General features: G+C 41.6%; 2 protein-coding genes across 4 annotated transcripts in view; one reads left to right on the forward strand and one right to left on the reverse strand.

Annotated features, from left to right (window-relative positions):
* The window catches only part of Cep83 (centrosomal protein 83), a 128336-nt gene that overhangs the window by 100976 nt on the left and 5113 nt on the right, over positions 1 to 22247 (reverse strand). Inside the window, exon 1 of one of the 3 annotated variants that reach the window (XM_050145575.1) lies at positions 4309 to 4496. The exons of 1 other annotated variant lie outside the window; for it this stretch is intronic. The gene's annotated coding sequence lies outside the window, so the exon portion shown is untranslated. Of the gene's footprint in view, positions 1 to 3688; positions 3941 to 4308; positions 4497 to 22247 lie in introns of those variants that run through there. One more of the 3 variants, XM_050145573.1, reaches the window with a different exon arrangement.
* Positions 3492 to 17081, forward strand: LOC126503694 (uncharacterized). Its single transcript, XM_050145529.1, has 5 exons — positions 3492 to 3583; positions 3680 to 4326; positions 4966 to 5016; positions 12331 to 12416; positions 13298 to 17081. Exons 1-3 carry the CDS (start codon positions 3492 to 3494, stop codon positions 4992 to 4994), a joined length of 768 nt encoding a protein of 255 aa, XP_050001486.1. The 3' UTR covers positions 4995 to 5016; positions 12331 to 12416; positions 13298 to 17081.

The raw sequence follows: 22247 nt of genomic DNA on the forward strand, positions 1-22247 counted from the left end.
CATGGGAAATTCTCAAATATTCATTCACACTTTCTAGGAACAAAATCTTGGCTTTTGATTCCAGTGACCCCCGGTCTTTAATCTCCAATCTTATGGTTTACAGCTACCCTTCCTACATTTTTCAAACATGTTCTGACTTACAGGAAGGATCGGGGGTACAAATGAGCATTTGTCATTCAAGAAACATCAACAACTTCTGTTTAGAAAAAAAAAAAAAACAAAGAATATGCTCATAAAGAGATTAATCTAGTCAAGAAGGAAAAAAGATAAAATCACAAAGTCCAAGTATCAAATAAATAGGATTCACAAATACATACTATAGAATTTCAAATGTCATAGTGAAATTGAACCTTAAAGAAAAGGTGTAATTTAGATTTTTATTTTAAAGGAAGAAACTGGCAAAGAAGATTGATACTAGAAGCAAAAAGCAGGTTTAAGGGATAATGGAGGAAAACAAATTTGGATAAGGCACCTCTTCCATAATGAATATGAGCTCAAAAAGCCAAGGACAAACAATTCTGAAGAAGTCATTTTGAGTCAAGAACTCAGTTGTGGTGTGGAGGAACTGGAGAAATGGCTCGGCAGTTAAAAGGGTGTGCTGCTCTTGCAGAGGACAGAGATCTCAGCACCTACACAGGTGGGCTCACCACTGCCAATAACTCCAGCACTAGTGAATTCCAGCTGGCCTCCACATGTGTGCACACACACAGCAAGAGGTGAGTATATTCTGAATTCAGTTGGTAGGACTTTTTTTTAATGTGCACTGGTGTCAGATCCCCTGGAATTGGAGCTACAGATAGCTGTAAGTTGTCATGTGGGTGCTGGAAACTGAGCCCACGTCCTCTGGAAGAGCTGTTAAGACTGCCCTTACATGCTAAGCCATCTATCCAGTCCCAGTAGAACATTACTTATACAGATAGAAGCATATTCCCAGAAGTATACATAAGTTGAACAATGTAAGAGAAGTAGATACTGGGCCTAATACAATATATACGACAAATCACTAATCTTTCTCTTAGGAATTTATTCTTCTGCACTTTTTGAATTAGGACAGTCCCAACACTAAGGTATTTATCACACAATATGAATCAATTTTTTTAATCTTGCCCAGTTCCTCAATGGCTCATTACTTCAACATCAGCACTTGAATGACACAGGAAAAGACAACTATAATGAATTTGGCTTTCTGAGCTCATATTTTAGTAAGGGTATATAATCCTGAGGTTCCAATTCCTATCGTTAATTGTCTTAGGGTTTCTACTGCTGTGAAGAGACACCATGACCACAGCAACTCTTATAAAGGAAATATTTAATTGGGGTGGTATGCAGTTCAGAGTTTCAGTCCATTGTCATCATGGTGGGACTCAGAGGCGTACAAGCAGACACTGTGCTAGAGAAGTAGCTGAGTGACCCACATCTTGCAAGCAATAGGAAGTCATCTGAACATCACCCTGAGCAAAGCTTGAGCAAAGGAAACCTCAAAGCCCATGCCCATGGTGACACACTTCTGCCAAGGCCATGCCTACTCCAACAGAGCCACACCCCCTACACATTTATGGGGGCAATTACATTCAAACTACCAAACTAATAGTTTGAATTTAAAGACATCATCTGTCAGTTTATTGGCATGGTGGCTCATACATGCAGTCCCAACACTGGGGAGACTGAGCCAAAAGGATGCCAGGTGTTTGAAGTCAATGAGAGATATATAGCGAGTTCCAGATCAGCCTCAGCTAAAGGATAAAACCCTGCTTCAATTTAAAACAACAAATAAAAACAATATAGAAACGACAACAAAAAGATCATTTAAGCCCGCCATTCAGGCCTGAAGTTAGGTCCCAAGAAATTCCTTTTCCCAAACTCTGGCATTTATGTAGAACAAGTCTGTAGACCAGGCTGGCCTCAAACTCAGAAATCCTCCTGCCTCTGCCTCTCAAGTGCTGAGGATCAAAGGAGTGCGCCACCACTGCCCGGGGGTCATTCTTCTTATCTCTGGCAAAAGAGGGGAGGCAAACGGCTGTTCCACTAACCCATGCTTGTCGTACCCATTAGCATTATCAAGGTCTATGCCAGCCTCTAAACTCCCTCAGTTCCTACTGGCAAGAACCTGGTTCAGTCATCCTGGCTGGCAAATCCCTTTCTTCTTCCCAGTTCCCCTTCACCAACCCGAGAGCGAAGATCTCCAATTTGGCTTGTTTTGATTTGGCATGATTGGGAATTTTTGCGTCGGCAGGGAGCTCGTTCCTAACACCTTCCCCCCAGCTCTCCGGCCTATATAACCTCAGCCACGATTACCCAATCTCTTGCTCTGCTCTAGCCTCCAGGACCCCTTTCCTCTCTCTCTCCCTTCTCAAGGCCGGATCTGCTGCGCTGGCCATGTTCACTCGGAACCCTTCTTTGATGCCTCTGGCTGCTCTCGCCCTCACATCTACAGTGATACTTCTCCTCAACCATACCTTGAAGCAGTTATGTTCTCATTTTCATTCGGCCCCACAACTCAGGAGGCAGAGGTGGAGAAATTGCCAATTCAAAGCTTACAAAGCTAGACCAGTTCTTATTACTTTCCCCACCAAATAGACCACTTTTAAAAATTAAATTAAATAAAAAACTTAATTTACCTTACAAGTTATATCATTAAGGGTTCAACAAGTGGAGAGTGAGCCTACTGTAATCCCAAGGCTTAAAAACTTGTGTCTTGCAATCTCTCAAATGGTGCATGAAACTCTAAACTGTTATCATCTTGTTATTTAAAAATATTACTAGAGACAGTCTGCAGACTTTATCGCCTTAGAAAAGAAATACTCAAAGCAAAATGCCCCCAGCATACTCTGGAATAAGTAACAGCCAGAGAACAACTCAAACCCATCTGCAAGGCTCCCAAGAGTCACGTGACACCGAAAAAAATCAAAGCATTCTACTAATTCTAATTAAAGTGGTTTGAAGTCAAATCTAAATACAAAAGATGAGAAATGTTACCACGTATAGGCTAAAAGTATAAAACTAGCGAACTCTGAACTCCAATCAATAAGCCACATTTAATTGTGCTCTGGTTGAAATCAGACTTGTTTACGGTGATGTTGCTTGGCAACAGAAGCACAGCTTTAACCACCAACTCAGTTCTTTAGACCTCATTTAGTACTTTATACTAACAGTTGGAAGATATTATGAATTCGTCATATAGTAGAAAGTTCGGAAGGAATTTATCCTTATATCCTAGACATCTTTGAGAAGGAAGTGGCTTGATAATTAGGTGACCAAAGACTTAAAACACTAAGCAAAGGCCAAAGTGTCCTTTTATTATAGTCAGAAATTGAACTAAGGATTCGCCAAAGTTATCAAGCCCCAAACCACGCTTAATATAGCTCTCAACAACACCTGCACACATCACTACCACAACTGTCTTAAAGAACAAGGAAAATGACAGCGTGGCTTCTCCACCACCAATTAAACTGGAGGTGCTTCACATGAAGCCAGTTACTCAGCTGGCTAGCATGCCGCAGTGCACCAAAGAGCCCCGTAACGAGTTCCACGTGCTTCTAAAGACCGCATCCCGAGCTCACCTCACGGCCTGCCTTCCTAACACGCGCTTCCTCCTTTTTTACCAGGAAACAAAACCAGGGTTCAAGGGCGGACGTGGAGGAGGAGGGCTGCAGGGTCCCACCCAAACCTAAAATGAGAGGTTACTTACCAAACTCAGTCCTTGCAGCTTGCCCAAGGAACACGGACGCGCTCGCCCCCAGGGGACCCCGGCACAGCTCCGACCACCGCCACCCACTCCGATCTGCTCGCCCAGGCATTGGGGCCGCGGGGTCGGGGGTCCCAGGGCTGGGGTGTCAGGCCCAGCCCGCCACGCCTGGGGCGGTCCTGGCAGCCGCTCTCGCCGCGGGCTGAAAAGGAAGCTGGGGACAGCTGAGGTAGCCCGGGAAACTCGAAGGGCCAAGAGGGCGGCGGCGGCAAGCCCGGCTCCTCCTCCGCGGCCCGGCCTCCTCGGCAGACACGCCGCCCCCTCAGCCCGGCAGCCCGCCACTCGGCGCCGCCGAGCCGCCCTTGTCCGGAGCCGCCGCGGCGCGCCAGCAGGAAGTCCCGCCCCCGTTCTACGTCATCGACGCCGCGCGCCGCCCCTCGCCGGAGCCGTTGGTGGTGGGACCCTGGCTGCAGCAACGGTTGTGCCAGCTACGGCTGCGGCTGCTGCGGTGGCCGAAGTGAAGACGCCACTTTGGGACGTCCCCTGTGGGCTGCATCGAAAGCCCGCGAGCCCGAGGATCGGCAGGTCGCGCCCCAGACACTCGTGTCGTGAGCAGGTCTCACCTCAAAGCCCGCTGCCCGGTGGGTTGAGGGACGCTCTTGCCCTCCTCCCGCCCTTGTCACACCTCCTTTTTCTGAGGACCAGAACGGTGCTCTCGGCGCCACCTCTGTCCCTGCAGGCCGCCTGTCATCGTGCCTGCTGGGCGGATTTTCGGGCTCTGGCACTCAGCCCGCAAGTGCGGAGTCGCCCCCAGCTTGTCACTAGGGAAGTCAGGTCAGGACCTGTGTCATCCTGTAGGCTCGCCTCCTCATAGGAAGTGACAGGGAGCTCCTGGTCTTCAGGCTGTTAACCGAAGTTGACACTTGGTGCCACCTTTGACAATATTTGTTACCTAAAGTCTGAAATGAACTAGTCTTCCAGCGCTGTGGGAGAAACAAACGTCCTGTGTCAATAGCGTAGCTTCCGTTTGTATCTCTGACCTCCCAGTGCAAGGGCAACAGAGCTGTGGCGTTTTTTGAAATGGGGGGTGGGGTGCGTCAGAAGCATAGTGTTATGTACATTAGATACGTGGGAGACACATTCACCAACAGAATAGAGAAACCGGAAATCCTGAATGTGACATTGACAGTAACAATTTGCCGAACCAGTGCTGCGGCATTTTTATAGATGACCTTAACCCGGAGTTGTGTGGATTCAATTATGTTTTACGGTTTTCCCAGATCCCGAAATCAACAGTAGCAACCAGTGAAACCGTCCGTTAGAAATCTCAGGTAAGTGGAAAAGATGACTAGGAGGAAAAGCGAGTGGAAGAGAGCTCTCACACATGAACACTCAGAGAAAAAAATTAAGCCGGGTGGTGGTGGCGCACGCCTTTAATCCCAGCACTCGGGAGGCAGAGGCAGGCGGATCTCTGTGAGTTCGAGGCCAGCCTGGTCTACAAGAGCTAGTTCCAGGACAGGAACAAAAAGCTACGGAGAAACCCTGTCTCGAAAAACCAAAAAGAAAAGAGAAAAAAAATTAAACCATTACAAAAAATAGTAGAAAATCTGTGCTGAAGAGATGGCTCGATGGTTTAGAGCGCTTCCTACTTTTCCAACAGACCCAAATTCGGTTCCCCGAACCCAGATCCTGCTGCTCACACCTGCGTGTAACTACAGCTGCAGAGGAATCTGACACCTTTGACCTCTGTGAGCACCTGCACTCCTGTGCACGTACCCACGTGTAGACACACATAACTAAAAATACTAACATTTCTTTAAATAGAACTCAAAGGTGAATGTATTGATCACCCTGAGGTTAGTTAGAAAGAAAGGCCTTTTCCAAGAATGAAACCGCATGAAACAACAAAGATTGTAATTAATATACCCATAAAATTGAAAATAGCCATAGAAAATACATTTCTATCATTTGCAAGAAGAAAAGCATTCCCGACATACAACTCTTAGAAGATAAGTATAACTTTCAACACCTGATAATAAAAGTTGGCAAAAGAGAGGTGTGTTCATTCAGTAGAAGACTCTAGACCCATTAAGCGTTCCATTACATATGTCCATAGACTATGGGTTGTATTTGCTCAAGAATAAAAGCAAAATACAAATCACGGTATACAGAATATGAATGCATGTATGTTGATATAAAAGTACAAAAATCTAAATGAAAATGAGACAGGGATTTTTATCTTTTGGATGTTTTAACTTTGTTTGGAATTTTTAATTCATAAACATTGTTTTATGAAAGTAAAGTCATATTTTTTAATTAAAAATGTACCAGGGAAAGGAGATACCACCAGGCGGTGGTGGCGCACACGTTTAATCCCAGCACTCAGGAGGCAGAGGCAGGTGGATCTCTGTGAGTTCGAGGCCAGCCTGGTCTACAAGAGCAAGTTCTGGGACAGGCCCCAAAGCTACAGGGAAACCCTGTCTCGAAAACTGAAAGAAAGAAAAAGAAGGAAGGAAGGAAGGAAGGAAGGAAGGAAGGAAGGAAGGAAGGAAGGAAAATTAGACACCATGACCAAAGAGGATGAAATTTAATATAGGGCAAGGATTAATAATATTAATATTATTATAAGAATATAGTATTATGTTTCATTAATATTATTAATGGAACAAAGCCATAGTCCCAGTAGATACAGAAAAAATATTTTACAAAATTCAAAACTCATTAGCATTAGAAAGTTTAAGCAAGCTAAGAACAGAAGGGAACTTCCTCGAGTAGATTGGTTATCATCTTTTGAAAACTTAATGGTGAAATAGGAAATCTGCTTCCACTAAAATCAGGCATAGCATTAACACAAAAGTTTCTATAGCAGGGGAGGAAAAAAAATCTAAAACTTCATATGGTCATATGAAAGACCCCAGATAGTCAAAGCAATTCTGAAGGGGAAAAGGCTAGAGAAAGGACAGTGCCTGATTTCACATTATATGACAGAGCCATAGTAACAAAAACAATATAATACTGCACACAAACACCCAGGGTTCTTCTCTGACCTCCACACATATGCATACACTCATATACACATGCATAAAAGACACTATCAATGGTAAAAACTGACTCATAGTTAGGAGAAAATATTTGTAATATCTATAAGATACCCAGGTATGTGAAGCACTAAACTCAAGAACAATGCAATTGAAAGGCTGGGAAGGAAGTTGGAGAAATAGTTCAGTGCTCTGATAGAGAACCAGTGTTCAGTTCCCAGCATCCACATCAGACAGCCAATAACTGACTGTAATTCCAACTCAGGAGAATCCTGTGTCCTCTCCTGGCCTCCTGAGGCACTTGAGCACACATGAGTATAAACAGAGACTTGAAAAACTAAAATAAAAATAAAGTTGAGGGTTGGAACTAGGGGTGTAGCCTAGCTGGTGGAGTTTTGCCTAGCATGCACATAAACATAGGTATATACCTGTAATCCCAGCACAAAACAAAAAGCTGGAAGTGGTAATGGTAGAAGCAGAAGGAATATGATCTTGAGGTCAGCCTGGACTGCAAGATGAGACCCATTCTGAAAAGGGGGCAAGAGGTACAGAAAGCATAGGCATTTCTCCAGTGATGGCAGATAAGCACATAAAAAGATGTTCAATATCATGAATCAAATGTATATAAAAATTGAATCACCATTGCACACTCATTAAAATGATTATCAGCACCTAATACACAACCCAGAAAGTAACAAATCCTGGTGAGAATGTGGAGACATTGAAACTTGTAAATTGATGGCAAGGTTTTAAAACCACTCTGAAAACCAGGGTTACAGTTCGACAAAAAGTTAAGAATTACCAAATCTAGTGTTCCACTTGTAGTTTATACCCAAAACAGTTGAAAGCAGAAGCTCAGAGATAAATCCATGTTTGTAGCAAAAATAGTCAAAACACCTAAAACATGGAAACAAAAATGTCTGTGCGTGGATGACTAAGTGAAGCATGGTAACATTCATCAATAAAACACTGTTTACTCTTACAAAGAAAGAATGTTCTGACCTATGCTACAGCATGGGTTCACTGTGAGGATGGGAGCTAGTCATGCAATAGAATATAACCAGTCAGAAAAAGATAATAAATAGGAGAATATTTAATGTTTCCACTTAGTTACTTAAATCACAGAATAATAGCTGCCAACTCTGGAGGAAGGTAGAAACCAAAAGTTAACTGCTTAATAAGTACAAAATATCAGTTGTTCAGGATGAAAAAAGAGTTATGGAGATGGGTTATAGTGCAACATTATGAATGCATTTTATTCTTCTGTATCATATATTTTAAAATAGTTAAGGGGCCAACCATAATGAAACACACTCCTGGGATCACAGCACACAAAAAGTGGGAGAAGGAAAATCAGGAGTTCAGGATCATCCTACGCTACACAGAAATTTTGAAAACAACCTGGACTAAAAATGAGACCCTGGTTCAAATAAATGAAAAATGAATAAATTAACCTAAAATTTTAAATGATTAAGGAATAAATTTTATGAGTATCTTGATAAAACGAAGACTGTTCATTTCATCTTTAGTCACGAGAAATGAATGTCTAAAGTATAGTAGATTACACTTCACACACTGAGGAGCTACAGTCGGTCTTGTAGAACCCTAATGTTAGTGACGATGTAAGCAGCTGGAACTCACACATCACTGGTGTTAGGACAACATTCGTTAGTGAACGTTCACAGTTTAAACAGCAGTCTAACCTATGCATGAGCCATTCATCTCAGTTACTTGACTGAAATTAAATTCAAGTTCACAAGAATACTACATGTTTAGGACAGCCTTATTCAAAAAGTAGTCACTCACCTATCTCAGGAACATGAAAATTATACAGTCACACACTAGACTACAAGTAAGCAATAAAAGGAACATGCTTGGGCTGGAGAGATGGCTCAGTGGTTAAGAGCACTGCCTGCCCTTCCAAAGGTCCTGAGTTCAATTCCCCGAAACCACGTGGTGGCTCAAAACCATCTGTAATGAGATCTGGTGCCCTCTTCTGGTGTGCAGGCATACATGCAGACAGAATACTGAGAATACTGTATACATAATAGATTTTTTTTAAAAAAAAGGAACATGCTTGTCTATACACTCAACAACATGGATAAATCTCACAAATATTTTTTATATACAAAAAGCTGAGCACATCAGAGTACATGATATTTGGTTCTGTTCAAATGGAATCCAAGAAAAAGTTTTATAAATTTCAAGGTGACTTTAAGACACAGCAACATAGTAGAAAAAAAGTCTAAAGAATCTTAATGATAAACAATTCTATATTTTGTGTCAAGTTACTTTTAATGCAGTTCTCAAAACTCACAAACTGAATATCTAAGATATGTGCATTTTATTACTAACTATGCCACAACAGCTTATATATTTAAAAGTATTAATAGAAATGACACCTTTTGAGTCATTGAAACACTAATTACTGCTAGGAATGCCACTCCCTTCCTGATATCAAGATACCTGAGAAATTTGACCAGTAGTTAGGAAACCACTTAGTGTTCCTGCTCTCAGGAAAATGAAGCACAAGTCAGCCCTCAGGACCAATGTGTTGATATCCATGGACTCTGTGAGATGGAAAATATCCATTTGAAAAGATTGTGTCTGATGAAAACAGAAAGGAAATTATTTGGAGGAGGAAGGAGACCAGCAAGAGAGGAGGAGGAGAAGGCTGGCAATATGAGTTCACCAGGAAAGCACTTGCCGCACAAGCCTGAGTCTGATCCTGGGAACCCGACTAAAAGTGGAAGGAGAGAACAGACTCCACCAAGTTGTCCTCTGACCTTTGCGTGTGTGTCATGCATACACATCATGCTCATGCACGAGCACACACACACTTTTAATTTTAAAAGGAGAGTAGGAGAATGGGCATTGAAGGAGAGGTACAAATAAAGCATAATGGCGCACACATAACTGTATGAAAATGCTGTAATGAGACCCATTCATCTGCTCCAACGTACGTTAAATTTAACCCATGTGAGTACCTTTTGATTTAAAAAAACGTTACACATGGTGAACATGAAAAGCAGTCATATCAACCACTGACCTTTTGATCATTATGGCCAGGTGTGGTGGAACAAGCCTTTAATCCGGCAGACAGAGACAGGCTGAGTTCAAGGCCCTGAGTTAGAGGCCAGCCAGGTCTCCATAACGAGTTCTAGGACATCCAGAGCTTCACAGAGAAGCCCTGAATCTAAGAACTAGAAAAAAAAATTATGATGTACTGAGTACATCCAAAAAATTTTGTCATTCCTTGATTACATAGCATTTCTATTGTAGTAGGCATTATATGTGTGTCAGCCTATAACAAAATCTTGAGATGATCAATTTAGAAAAAAGTGTATTGTGTATTGTAGTTTGGGATTTTTGTACATAATCATTTGGCCTTTTCGGGGCCACTAGTGAGACAACACACCATGGCAAGGAATGCAGAGTTGATTCTCAACCTATGGGTCAAACGACCCTTTCACAGGGGTCGCCTAAGACCATCAGAAAACACAGATATCTATATTACATAAATAAAATTATAATAACAGTAGCAAAATTACAGTTATGAAGTAGCAATGAAAATAATTTTTTGGTTCCACAACATGAGGAACTATATTAAAGGACTGAAGTATCAGGAAGGATGAGAACCACTCATGGGTCAGAAGTGAAAGAGAAATAGAAGAAGTGGAGTGGCGGTGGTGTTCCACTATTCCCTTCAAGGGTATGCTGCCCATAATAAAGACCTCCTAGTAGGCCTTACCCATTAAAAAGGCTCTACCACCTCCTAATGGTACCACACTGGGAAGTCACTGTTTACCAAAAGAATTTTCAGGAGGGCATTTAAGATCCAAACTGTGACAAATAATACAGGTTTTAGAACCAGGTAGTGGTGGTACGTGCCTTTAATCCCAGCACTTGGGTGGCAGAGGCAGACAGAGCTCTGTGAGTTCAAGGCCAGTCTGGGCTACAGAGCTAGTTCCAGGACAGCCAAGACTATACAGAGAGAAATTTTATCTCAAAAAGCCAAAAAGAAAGGAGAGAAAGTGGAGGGGTCTAATTTTAAAGGATACAGGAGACATATGTTACATACAAATATGTTTTATAAAAGGAGTTTGAGCATCTATAAATTTTCTTAAACATAAAGCATCTGGAAACCAATACTGGATGAACAACACTCTAAAACATTGAGGAATACATTCAAACTGCAGGAAAAGAAATAAGTGCCCAAATAATAATAAACGAGCTAGTCTATTATGGAAGATCAATGGGGGTAAATCTATAAAAATTAAAGGCTTTGGTATTATCAACCAACGTTACTAATTCATGGAATATTAGGACTTGAGAAACCTAATAAGAAAATCTTTTTACATGTTTAAATTCTAAATAAGAAAAAGGGAGGACATTTGGAGTGTTTGAACAAAACATAGCATGCTGCAGGATATAAGAAGTCTTTTAACAGAGCAGGCATTGCAGTATTACTTTTTACTTTCCACATTTCATAGTTTGGTGCCAGGGACAGAAATAATACATGAGGAATAGCTTGTTTTATGGAATATCAAGGGCGGGGGACTTCTGTTTTCTATAGCTTAGTGGGAAATGAGACGATACTTGTCTTAAAATCTACACACATTTTTTCCTTCATCTGTTAGCTTCTCCTTCCCACATTCTCTTATATTTTTGGTTGTAAGCCTAGACTTTAACGGCTGAACCCTCTCTCCAGCCCCACATTCTCTTTAGTAATTATGCTTTCTCTTAGGTCCTCATTCACCTTCTCTCCTTTTTTTTCTTTTTCTCCTCTAGACCAGATTTCTCTGTTTTCACAATTGATGCTCAGGAGGCATTTTAGGAACTACCCCTAACACACACCCCTGTTTTTCACAGCACATGACCATGAAAACCTGAAACAAATACATTGAATTTGTACTGGGGCTCCTTGGAAGACCAAAAATCATGGTAATATCTAAAGGGCTTGTCCCAAACCCAACTTTTGTCCCCTTGGAGAGTAATGTTCTCTATAACGACGCTTACTCCAAATAACAAGTTCTCTGAAAGAGTAGACAATCATGTTTACCATGGGTTAAAAAAATTAATCACTTTTACATACCCATCAAACAACTATATGCCAAAGTTCTTTGCTGTGGAATGATTCTCTTGTACACTGTAAAGATTTGTCACTCATATTGGTATAATAACACTCTGATTGACCGGCAGCCAGTCAGGAAGTATAGGCTGGGTTATCTAACTAAGGATGATGGAAAGTATAAGAGCAGAGTCTGAGGAGTCACCAGGCAAACACAGTGGGGAGCAGGAGATGAACGTGCCATACCAATAAAGGTACTGCCATGTGGCAGAGAGTAAATAAATATGGGTTAATTTAAGTGTAAGCGTTAGCTTGTAATAAGTCTGAGCTACAGGCCGAGCATTTATAAGTAATATTAAGCCTCTGGGTGGTTATTTGGGAACTTGTGGGCAAGAGAGAAATGTCTAACTACAGCTCTTCACTCTTATAGATACTACCTACTATTGGTTATAGATGATACTACCTACTATTGGTTATAGATGATACTACCTACTATTGGTTATAGATGATACTACCTACTATTGGTTATTTCACAGCACCTCCATTCTCAAAGAGCGTCTTCCTGGACTAAACGTGGAAAACACTGGGACTCAAAACATTATACCCACAAAGAGTTCAAAGGGTAGGTTATTTATATAAATGTCTCCATCCACTATGTGCTGATTTTTTCCATGTTTACCATTGAGAAGATGATCGCTTTCTAATTTTTTTCTCTGAATTCTGAAGCTGTACAACCTCTTTGATACTTACAACCTTATATAACTTATAAAGCTATTCGTTTCAATAGAGAGTCAGGAATTAGGCTAGAAGAGAATAGAAATAGAATAGAAAAAATAACTGAGAATAAGGAAAAAAGAAGTGATCAAGCTTCTCTCATTTTTTAATCTATAAGTAAAATTTTGTGATCTTAATAATCATACTCTGAGTTGTTCTCAAAAGAAGTGTTTTATAAACTAGATATTATCTAAAGATTAGGGACTAATGTGATAGCAATTTAGGAGGCCCCAGGAATACAGAGCATCCTGCAGTACAAAACTTAGTCTGAGTCTGAGAAAAGTAAGCAAAATAGAAGTAGGCATTGATTAAAAGAAATGGGGTTTAAAATTCAAGGGAGAAAGTAGACCAAGAGAGCCTTAAGACTGGTGTAGGCTCTGCAATAGAGCTCCAAGAAAGTCTTGGCCATGGCAATAAGACTCCAAAGTGCAGGAAATAACTTGAGAGATCCCAGTTTTGAACAGACATGGCTGTGTTCAGCCATTGGTGGGGGAAAATCCAGGGAAGTTTACAGCACAGAGCTTAAATGATGAATCCCCAAGATACAACACTTGGAAGACTGTTGGCTAACTATAGTCCTCAGTTTGCGCTCTCTCTCTCTCTCTCTCTCTCTCTCTCTCTCTCTCTCTCTCTGGTGTGTATACTATAAATAATACTAAAATAGTTTGTGTGTGCCAAGGTGACTGTTTTGATGTTTTTCCCTTTTATATTTTTTTTCTTTTCAACCAGGATGTTGGATACAGAATAAGAAATTTTGGGAGATCAAAATTCAGGAGTTCAGTTCCAGCCTGGAAAACAAGATGAGGGAACTTTCCAGCCTGCACCAATGTTCACATTTCTGATTGACTTACAAGATTTTCCTTCTTTTGACCTCAGAAGTCACTTGGAAACTTGTGGGGGAAATTTCAGCACATCTTTTAAGTTTTGTTTATGATAAGCAGGGGAGATACATCAGAACTTAGAGAAGTGTCTCAGCCTCCAGACTTGGTAGCCTTGCCATCAACCCACCCCTGGGTTTTCCTATCCAGGCTTTGGGGTCACGTTTCATTGTCAGTGTGATTCAAGTTCACGGTTTACCATCACAGCTAGCCATAGTTTTAGTGGCTAGTCTTAAACTCTTTGCTGAGGTGTGTGTGTGTGTGCGTGTGTGTGTGTGTGTGTGTGCGTGCGTGTGTGTGTGTGTGGTTTTTTGGTTGGTTGGTTGGGTCTGTAGTTTTGGTTTTTGGCAGAATTTTTCACATTTTTATGGTAGGAAAGTTTACATTAGCATTAAGAAATGCTTTCCTAGTTTGCTATTGCCCAGTAGCTGCTTCTCAGCACTGCCGGCTTTCATGGAATTTTCGGTATTGTTTTTATTTTGTGTCTTGATCTTTGCACATGAACCATGCTATTATTAGTTTCTGCTGGAAATACTTACATGTGTGGTATGTGTACCTGCTCATGTGTGTATGTCTGCACATATGTGCACATGGGTGTGGAGGACAGAGATTGACCTTGGGCGTTTCCATTCATCAGTTCTTCAGCTTATGCTTTGGAGCAAGGTCTCTCACTGAACCTGTAATCCATCAGCTCAGATAGGCTGGCTGGCCAGTGAGACTCAGGGATCTGCCTGTCTCCACCCTCTCAGTACTGGGGCTGTTGTCATGGCAGCGGAGCACTTCACTGGCTGAGTCATCTCTCTAACCCTTCTGGAAACAATTTATCCAGTATTCCTACTCAGGGCTTTCATCTTGTCGTCTACTTTATCTTCAGGCATATCAGTTCCTGCTGTACCTTCACAAGCATTTGTGTCCGCATCTCTTTTCTTCTTCATGATCTCTACAGTCCTGCTTTTCATTGGTGTCATTTGAGCGGGGGCGCTCTTAAATCATCATGTGGGGGAAGCTGCTCCGCCATGATCCCCATGGGTCTGTCCTCTTGAGAATGTCTTTTATGAAGGCAAACTGCAGTTCCTGTCACTCAGTGGGCCTCAGGCTGCAAGTGCTGCTCATCATTCTCCTCCATTGTCTGTCAGATTCTATTTCCCTTTAGTTGTGCTTTGGATAAGCCTAAGGGCTTACCTCGTATGACCCAGATCCTTATTCCCATGGAAAATGTGTGCTGGTAACCATTTACATCTCATTCTGGAATGGCTGCACATGTCCTCCCACGGTTACAATTTGGAATCAAAATGTTCCCAAATTGATCACCTATGTGTTTTTCTCTGCCTTGTAGCATTTTGATTTCTTATTGATCTAGCTCAGTTACCACTGCCAAGATAGGAAATCCTTGCCTGCTCATAACTGTTCCCAGAGTTCCAAATGGCCAAACAGTAGCCATAACTTATGGTCTAATGGGACTCTTGTTGTTGTTCCCCGACAGAAATTCATCCATTTGGAAGCCTTCAGAGTAAAGGGTTATAGGAACAGGAAGTAGTGTCCCCTAACAAGTCAGTGGGGTCACTTCTGTTTCCTCTGCTTTGTTGTTCTTAGTAGGAACAATACCTTATAGGTCTCTCTGTGTTAGTGTATGTACTGTTTCTTGAAGGATGACACTTAATCCTTATGAAATCATGCTTCTGAGCTGGCACTTCAGCTAAACCATTATTACATTGGAAACAAATGTTAGGGTCGAGATGAATTTTAGGGTTGAACAGCAAGGTCAGGAACACTGAGGAAGGTAAATAAGAAGGTTTGCAACTGGGTATGAAATAGCCAAGTTGCCCAGAGAAGAGAAAGTGAATAACTCTGGAAAGAACAAAGCCTGGCTCTAGATGTTTCAGTTGGCCCCAGGAGCCCCACCTCCACCCTTGCAGGAGCATGTGCGAGACATCATTGCCCTTTCCTTAGTAAACATCTACACTTTATAGGTAGTTACACCGTCATAGATAAGAATGCATCTAATTGTAACAGACTGAATTGTGGGTAATGGCTTCTAGGAAAGCTACTTGCTTTAGAAAGGACACCTTCTCATACTCCGCCAAGGATGGACAAAGGAAGGAAAACTGGTGGACAAAGTCCAGATGCTAGAGGTATCCCTTTGCCACTGGCACGTGGCTCAGACCACCCTCCCCTCTTTGCCTTCTCACCTGCTGAAGTAAACCCTGGCAGCTTGTTCACTCTACTTGAGCTCTAATGTCAGTCTCTTTCCTTGAGGAACACAAACACTGAGCCTGCTGCTGCACTTGACATAGAAGGGAATGTGGGAGGAGACATCTCTCCTCATCCCTAACACCTTCAGTGGGTTGCCTGGTGTTCTATCAGACTGGATGGCCCTGTTGATTCTCTTGTCAGGAGTTCACATATTATCTTTTTACTTATCCTTGTTTGGATGCTCAATTAAATTAGATCTTTAAGGCCCTGGCTAGCAATAATATCAGCTAAGGCCCTGCAAGGCAGAGCAGCAAATCCACACCCAGAATAAGTCCTCATCCCTGTCAGGATGGACCACTAGCCACTCCAAAATTGCAAAAGTCCATGCTATTGACATGCTACCAGGTGTCCGATTGGTCTCAAGTGATACTACCATATCGGGCACACAGTATAGTTCTGTCGCGTGCAGGTTCTTCAGAGAAAGATAGGTATGGGTTGGCTTTTGTAACTGGGAATTTGCACTGGCTCATGTGTAGCCTCCTGTGAAAACATGGCTGCTCATATGTTGTTGTAGTTCTAGACAGTTCTAGAACAGGCCATGACAAAAGCTTGCCTAACACCAACAGATAGAATCCTTTGTTCAATTTTTCTGTTTCTCTTCACGATGAATGTTCTAGTCAGAGCGAATTATGTCATTAGCCACTAAGCAAGACAGGTACCTTTAGGGACAAAATCCTATAAGTGAATGCACCTTTGGGGCATCCTGCAGGTTCTTCAGAGAAAGATAGGTATGGGTTGGCTTTTGTAACTGGGAATTTGCTCTGGCTCGTGTGTAGCCTCCTGTGAAAACATGGCTGCTCATATGTTGTTGTAGTTCTAGACAGTTCTAGAACAGGCCATGACAAAAGCTTGCCTAACACCAACAGATAGAATCCTTTGTTCGATTTTTCTGTTTCTCTTCACGATGAATGTTCTACTCAGAGCGAATTATGTCATTAGCCACTAAGCAAGACAGGTACCTTTAGGGACAAAATCCTATAAGTGAATGCACCTTTGGGGCATCCTTTGTTTTCTTGCCACTGAAATTTTATGGCATAAGCAGAGCATTCCTTGAGGCATGTCAGTTGATCAGTTTGAGCTAACCATGCTTCAGAATGTGTCTACTGTATCTTCTTTGTAAATTGTGAGATTTCACTGAGCTTGCTCAGGAATGTACTCCTTAACTGAGCATGCCTAGTATTGGATCACCCCTGACATGAGTTTGTATAGGCTCTCTGAATAAAATTCCCATGCTGTCTCTGATGGAAGAGCTTTGTTTGGGAAGAACACCTGTGCTCTCTCTTGTCCATTGCAAGACTCCTTTTTTTATATATTGACTGTGCTTATTTTGGCTTGCACTTAACAATATGTGAACCCATTATATTGGATTACAATATAATAAAAAAAAAGTCTTTACCCCTTGTGTTTTCTCTCTCAGCTCCATTTATTATATACCTCTTTCCTCACTTCATTGCCTCTGATCACCAAGGGCTAATGAGAAGGTTCATACAGGATGATTATACCATCAAACACTTGAAACTACCAATAAATATTAACAAGGAACAACAAAACAACACATACAAAAAGAAACATAACAATGACTTTTGCTGTGATAAGAAGGCCATAGATCTCTTTGTGAAATACTCTTGCTTCCTCCCCATCAAACCCATAGATCAAGGCTCTTGATTTAACAGTCACAATTAATATAAGGAGGAGACTGACAAAATAATACATGGGGTCACAAATTAGCAAATCCTGAATGTGGGAAATTGACAAACGGTCCAGTTCCTCAAGAACATCAATGGCAGGAGATTGTTTTAAAGTGATAGTTGTATCTCAAAAACGAAACATCAAGCCAAATTGGATAGCTTCCAGGTAAAACAGCCTGGTTTTAAAGTCTGCTTACGTGCTCTCTCGTTTTTCGAGACAGTTTCTCTGTGACAACTCTGGCTATACTCGAACTAGCTCTGGTAACCAGGCTGGCCTCTAAGTCAGAGATCTATCTGCCTCTGCCTCCCAAATGCTGGGATTAAAGGCGTGCACCACCATGGCCTGGCTAAGTCTGTTCTCCAAGGAAGAAAAATCAACCTAATGTAATATGCAAACCCTATAGACACTGAGTCAAACTATTTTAAAAATCACAAACGTGTGAGATTATGGATTTGATCTGCAACATTAAAAATACCTAAAAAAAAAAAAAAGTAAAAGAATCTTAATAGTTGACATTAAGGAATTACAAACTGTCCTCACAGGACATTGTGATATGTGGTTAAATTTTTTGAAATATATCTAGATGCCACTTGATATTGAGGAGGCTTGATATCAGTGCAGCAGGCTAACAATACTGGGACTGGGCCTCACCCTTATAATAACCAGGAAAAAAACACAAATTGTACCCTGCAAGGGACCAATCAGAACTGAGACAAGTACTAGATGCTCCAGAACATTAAGAATAGCTTACATCACTTATATAAAGGTTGCCAATTTCCTTGCAGCAACGCCAGTACAAATCCCTGTTTGACAAGACTTCTGCTGCTCCGCTCCTGCACCATCAGCAGTTCAACCCCATCTGCATCCAGAATCCCCTGCCCTCGCCCCAATCCTTTACTCCTTAAAAACCCTAACATAGCTGAGCTTAGGGCTCTCTGATCCAACTGCTGCGTCAAAACAGGGCAGAGAGTCCGAGCTTGAGCTTGCAAAATTTGCTTTTGCATATGAACTCAGACTGCTGGTCATCTCTGGGGGGCTTGTGAAGAAGGCATAACATTTGGGAGCTTGTCTAGGATCCCCCAGATCCACCAGGACCCCTGACCCCTGGAGCTTTTGACTGGTCAGTGAGTGTCTGTCTGTTTCGTTTGGTTTCGCTTTGTCTTGTACTTTGACCGGGCCCATTTCTAAACTACCTGCACAGGTCTTGGTGGATGCACTGGAAGACCACAGATTGGGGAACTGGGAGATGTTCCAGGACCTTTCCATACAGGATTTGCTCTTGGATCCCTCTGGCATCTCAGAATAGATAAGGCAGGGTCATGCTCTGTCAATCAGCGACAAGTCATCTTCTGAGTTTCAGTTTTTCCTCCTGTTGACCAGAAGGAATCAATTTTTCCTCCAGGGGTCCGGTGGAATCTACATTCTTTTATTTGCTTTTGTGTCTGACACTTAAGACTGGCATTATGGGACAGAAGCCAAGTACTCCCACGCCCTTGACTCTGATTCTTGACCATTTTCAGAAGTTGTCCTTGGAGCAGCAGTCTGTCCATGTCTGTCTGTCTGTCTATAGTTTTCTTTAGTTGCTTAATTGTTGCTCAGTGTTTCACATTCAAAAGCTGACAAGTTGGCTCTGCTATAGGAGCACTGCACCCACAACCCCTTTAAACCAAGTATCACCGCTGCCCAGGACGGCAACCTGAAATAACTCAATGACCATATGTGGTTGCAGAAGGCAGGACTTGGGCTTGTAGGCAGCTTTCTCCAGTGCCCGTGAAAATTGGAGCCAATGGGTAACAAGGTACCCCTTCTAAAAATTATAGCTGACAAAAGTTTAAAAAAAAAATCTGGCATAAATGTGGCCACTGCATGTTCATGTCTTACTGGTCTTAAATGCATGAGCTTACTGTGTTCTATGTGTCTCAGCCACAGCTCAACTGTTACTGTTGCAGCCAGCCATCCGGGCTCAGAATTTAATCTCTGGGCGTTCTCACCATTAAAGCTAATGTAATAGGGATTCAAATGTCAGCTGGGTATAGATAATATTAAAACTGCTTTGTACTGTTCTGTTTATTAAATCGCTGGCTCTGGAACTGGGTTATGGCTCACCGTTTTTCAGATCCAGACTGGCTTTAAAAGTCTCCACGTCTGGGGTCAAATTGGCAGACAGGAAGAGCTAGAGAAGCGCAACCAAGGAATTATTGGTTTATAAATTTATTGGACATAGTTAAAAATCTGTAATATTTGTAACAAAAAGGTTAACTCATAACTTTAACACAGGCTTAATAATCAGAAGGCTACATAGGTCGCCTTAAAACTGAGATCTAATCCATCAGTGTCTATAGTTCTGGGCAAATATTCAAATGTGCTAATGTTGCTTTTTAACCCCTTTAGTTCTGCTTCTGACTGTTTTTGTCAACTGAAATATGTCAATCCCAAAAATATGGTTTTTATGTTTAAAGGCTCACCCTGAGAAAGGCTCAATACTATACTAGAATCCCAAACACCCAGTGTAGCCACTGGCCAACTGAAGTTAGGGCCACAACTGCTAAGCACCAAAAACTGAGATATTTCTTTATCATGATGCAATAAGACAGTGACCTTAAGCAGTCTGACAAACAACTTGGAGCAGTTTTTCAACCTCAAGACTCTAGGGGTCAAAAGACCTTTTTACAGGAGTAGCCTACTAGAGTCACCTGCTTGTCAAATGCATACATAACAATGCACAACAAAAAATTAAAAACCACTGGCCTAAAGAATGTCTCTTTTCTTCCTTTCTTTTCTTTTTTCCTCTTTTCTTTTCTTTTCTTTCTTTCTTTCTTTTTTTTTTTTTTTTTGATGTTGTTTGTTTGTTTTTGAGACAGGGTTTCTCTGTAGCCTTGTGGAGTCTGTCCTGAACCTTGTTCTTTAGACTAGGCTGGCCGCGAACTTATGGAGATCCACCTGTCCGCCTCCAGAGTGCTGGGATTAAAGGTGTGCACCACCAGTGCCCGACTAAGAATGTCTCTCTTAAGATATATTCAAGTTTACAAAAACTGGTTTAAAGATATATGCCTAACCTCCTTGTTTTTGCTAGCGTTGTTAAGCTATGGCTATTTTGGTAAACCGAGTCAAATGAGAAAACTGTTGTTTCTATAATGGTACACCATATAAGGATCAGGAATATTCCCAGTCTGTTTGTAGACTATGTTTATGGTTAGAAATCTTATCTTAATACTAAAAAGAACTTCAATTCAGAAATTATTTTTATTATGAACTGTTAAAAATGATTTAAGTCTTAAGATGTTCAGAACTATACTTATAAGTCATGCTAAGGACTAATGTAATCAAGTACAGAAAAAATTTATCTAGCCTCTTGTAGGTTTTCAAGGTATAACTTAAGACAAACTAAAAACAGGAGTTGTTTGGCTCAAGTATTCAAACCGTCAGAAATTTGCTGAATATGGCATTTAAGACATTTAAACTTATATGACAGAGACTCTCAGATCATAGCAACGATTCCCAAGATCTCCAAAAAGTCAGCAGACACAACAACAGACAATTCCACCTGGACTATGGTAATGCTAACCAGCTGACCACTAAGGGAGACTGCCCCAATATCTGCCTTCTCAAGGTTCAGCCCAAACTGTGGACAAGCAGGACCCTGGAGAGTTGATGCCCCACTTTGCCTAAACAATTGAGGGTGATCTCCCCATATTCCTTTTCCACAGGAAAGCCTCCCATCCTCTGGGCAAGGCAGCCAAGGCTGCTGTCCTGATAACTCTGCCTCATTGTCACAGAGCCTATAGGAGCCTGGGATGTCTGTCTAGGTAAAGACTATGAACTAACCTCTGCCATTTTGGTTAATCCTTCTCAGATCACTGAGAATGTAGCTTTGTCAGCTAGACCACTAGGTCTCTTGTTAAAAAAAAAAAAAAAAAAAAGACAAACAGGTTTGCCTTGCTTACAAGCTTCATATTAAAAAAAAAAAAACAGGTTTCAGATGTAACTTTTCACTAAAGGAACATACAACGACTGTTCTCAATAATAACTATTCCTGTCTCTGGTAAAATATACTTTTTTTTTTGCTAAGGCGTTTTATTAGCTGGTTTGTCAACTTAAATAATACCATAGTGACCTAAGGACAGCTTTCAGTCCCCTCAATGACACTTCTGAAGTAGACTTGTTGAACGGAAAAGATAGTAATCAAATTGGTTCATACCATAAAATTGGCTTGGTCTAGCTATGTTAAGAGTCATTTATCATGGGCTTTTCTGGTTGTGTTTCTCTGAGATTTCAGAGGTTTAGTATTTTAATATTAATAAAATGTTTGGATAAACTGATAGCGCCCTCAAGATTTTAAATTTCCTTTGGTTGTCTTCTAAGTGTCGACTTAAGATGTTTTTTTTTATCAGGCTGACTCAAAAGCCCTAACTTTTGCAATGTCTCCAAGGTACAGATCTATTCCAGCTGTTTTGCAGACACTTGTTGACTGCTTTCTTTACAAACACAGACTTTAAGGACAGCAACAGCACTGGTAGAACCAAGAGGTGAGTGACTAGCCTCCCAGCTGGACAGCTCAGCCTCTAGGCCCTAAGCCCAGGCCCCTTTCCCCACCCCTGTCAGCTGCACCAGCTGCCCACAAAGCAAAGCTCCTGTAGGTAGGCTGCTGTACCCCTCCCATTGGACCCTGTAATCTACAAGTTCCACTCTTCCCACAAAGCCCATCAGTGTCCTCAATGGCTTCCTGAGACAAAGACATTGACTGTACCAATTGTAACAGGAGGTGCAGACACTGCCTGCACCCATTGGAGGAAGACTTGTGTAAGTGCCAGTGCAAGAATACATTCAACAAACAGCAACATGGCACCATCAGAACCTGC

The sequence above is a fragment of the Alexandromys fortis genome, unplaced genomic scaffold, assembly GCF_014885135.2.
Source record: "Alexandromys fortis isolate MF-2015 unplaced genomic scaffold, M_Fortis_MF-2015_v1.1 scaffold_50, whole genome shotgun sequence".
Classification (NCBI taxonomy): Eukaryota; Metazoa; Chordata; class Mammalia; order Rodentia; family Cricetidae; genus Alexandromys; species Alexandromys fortis.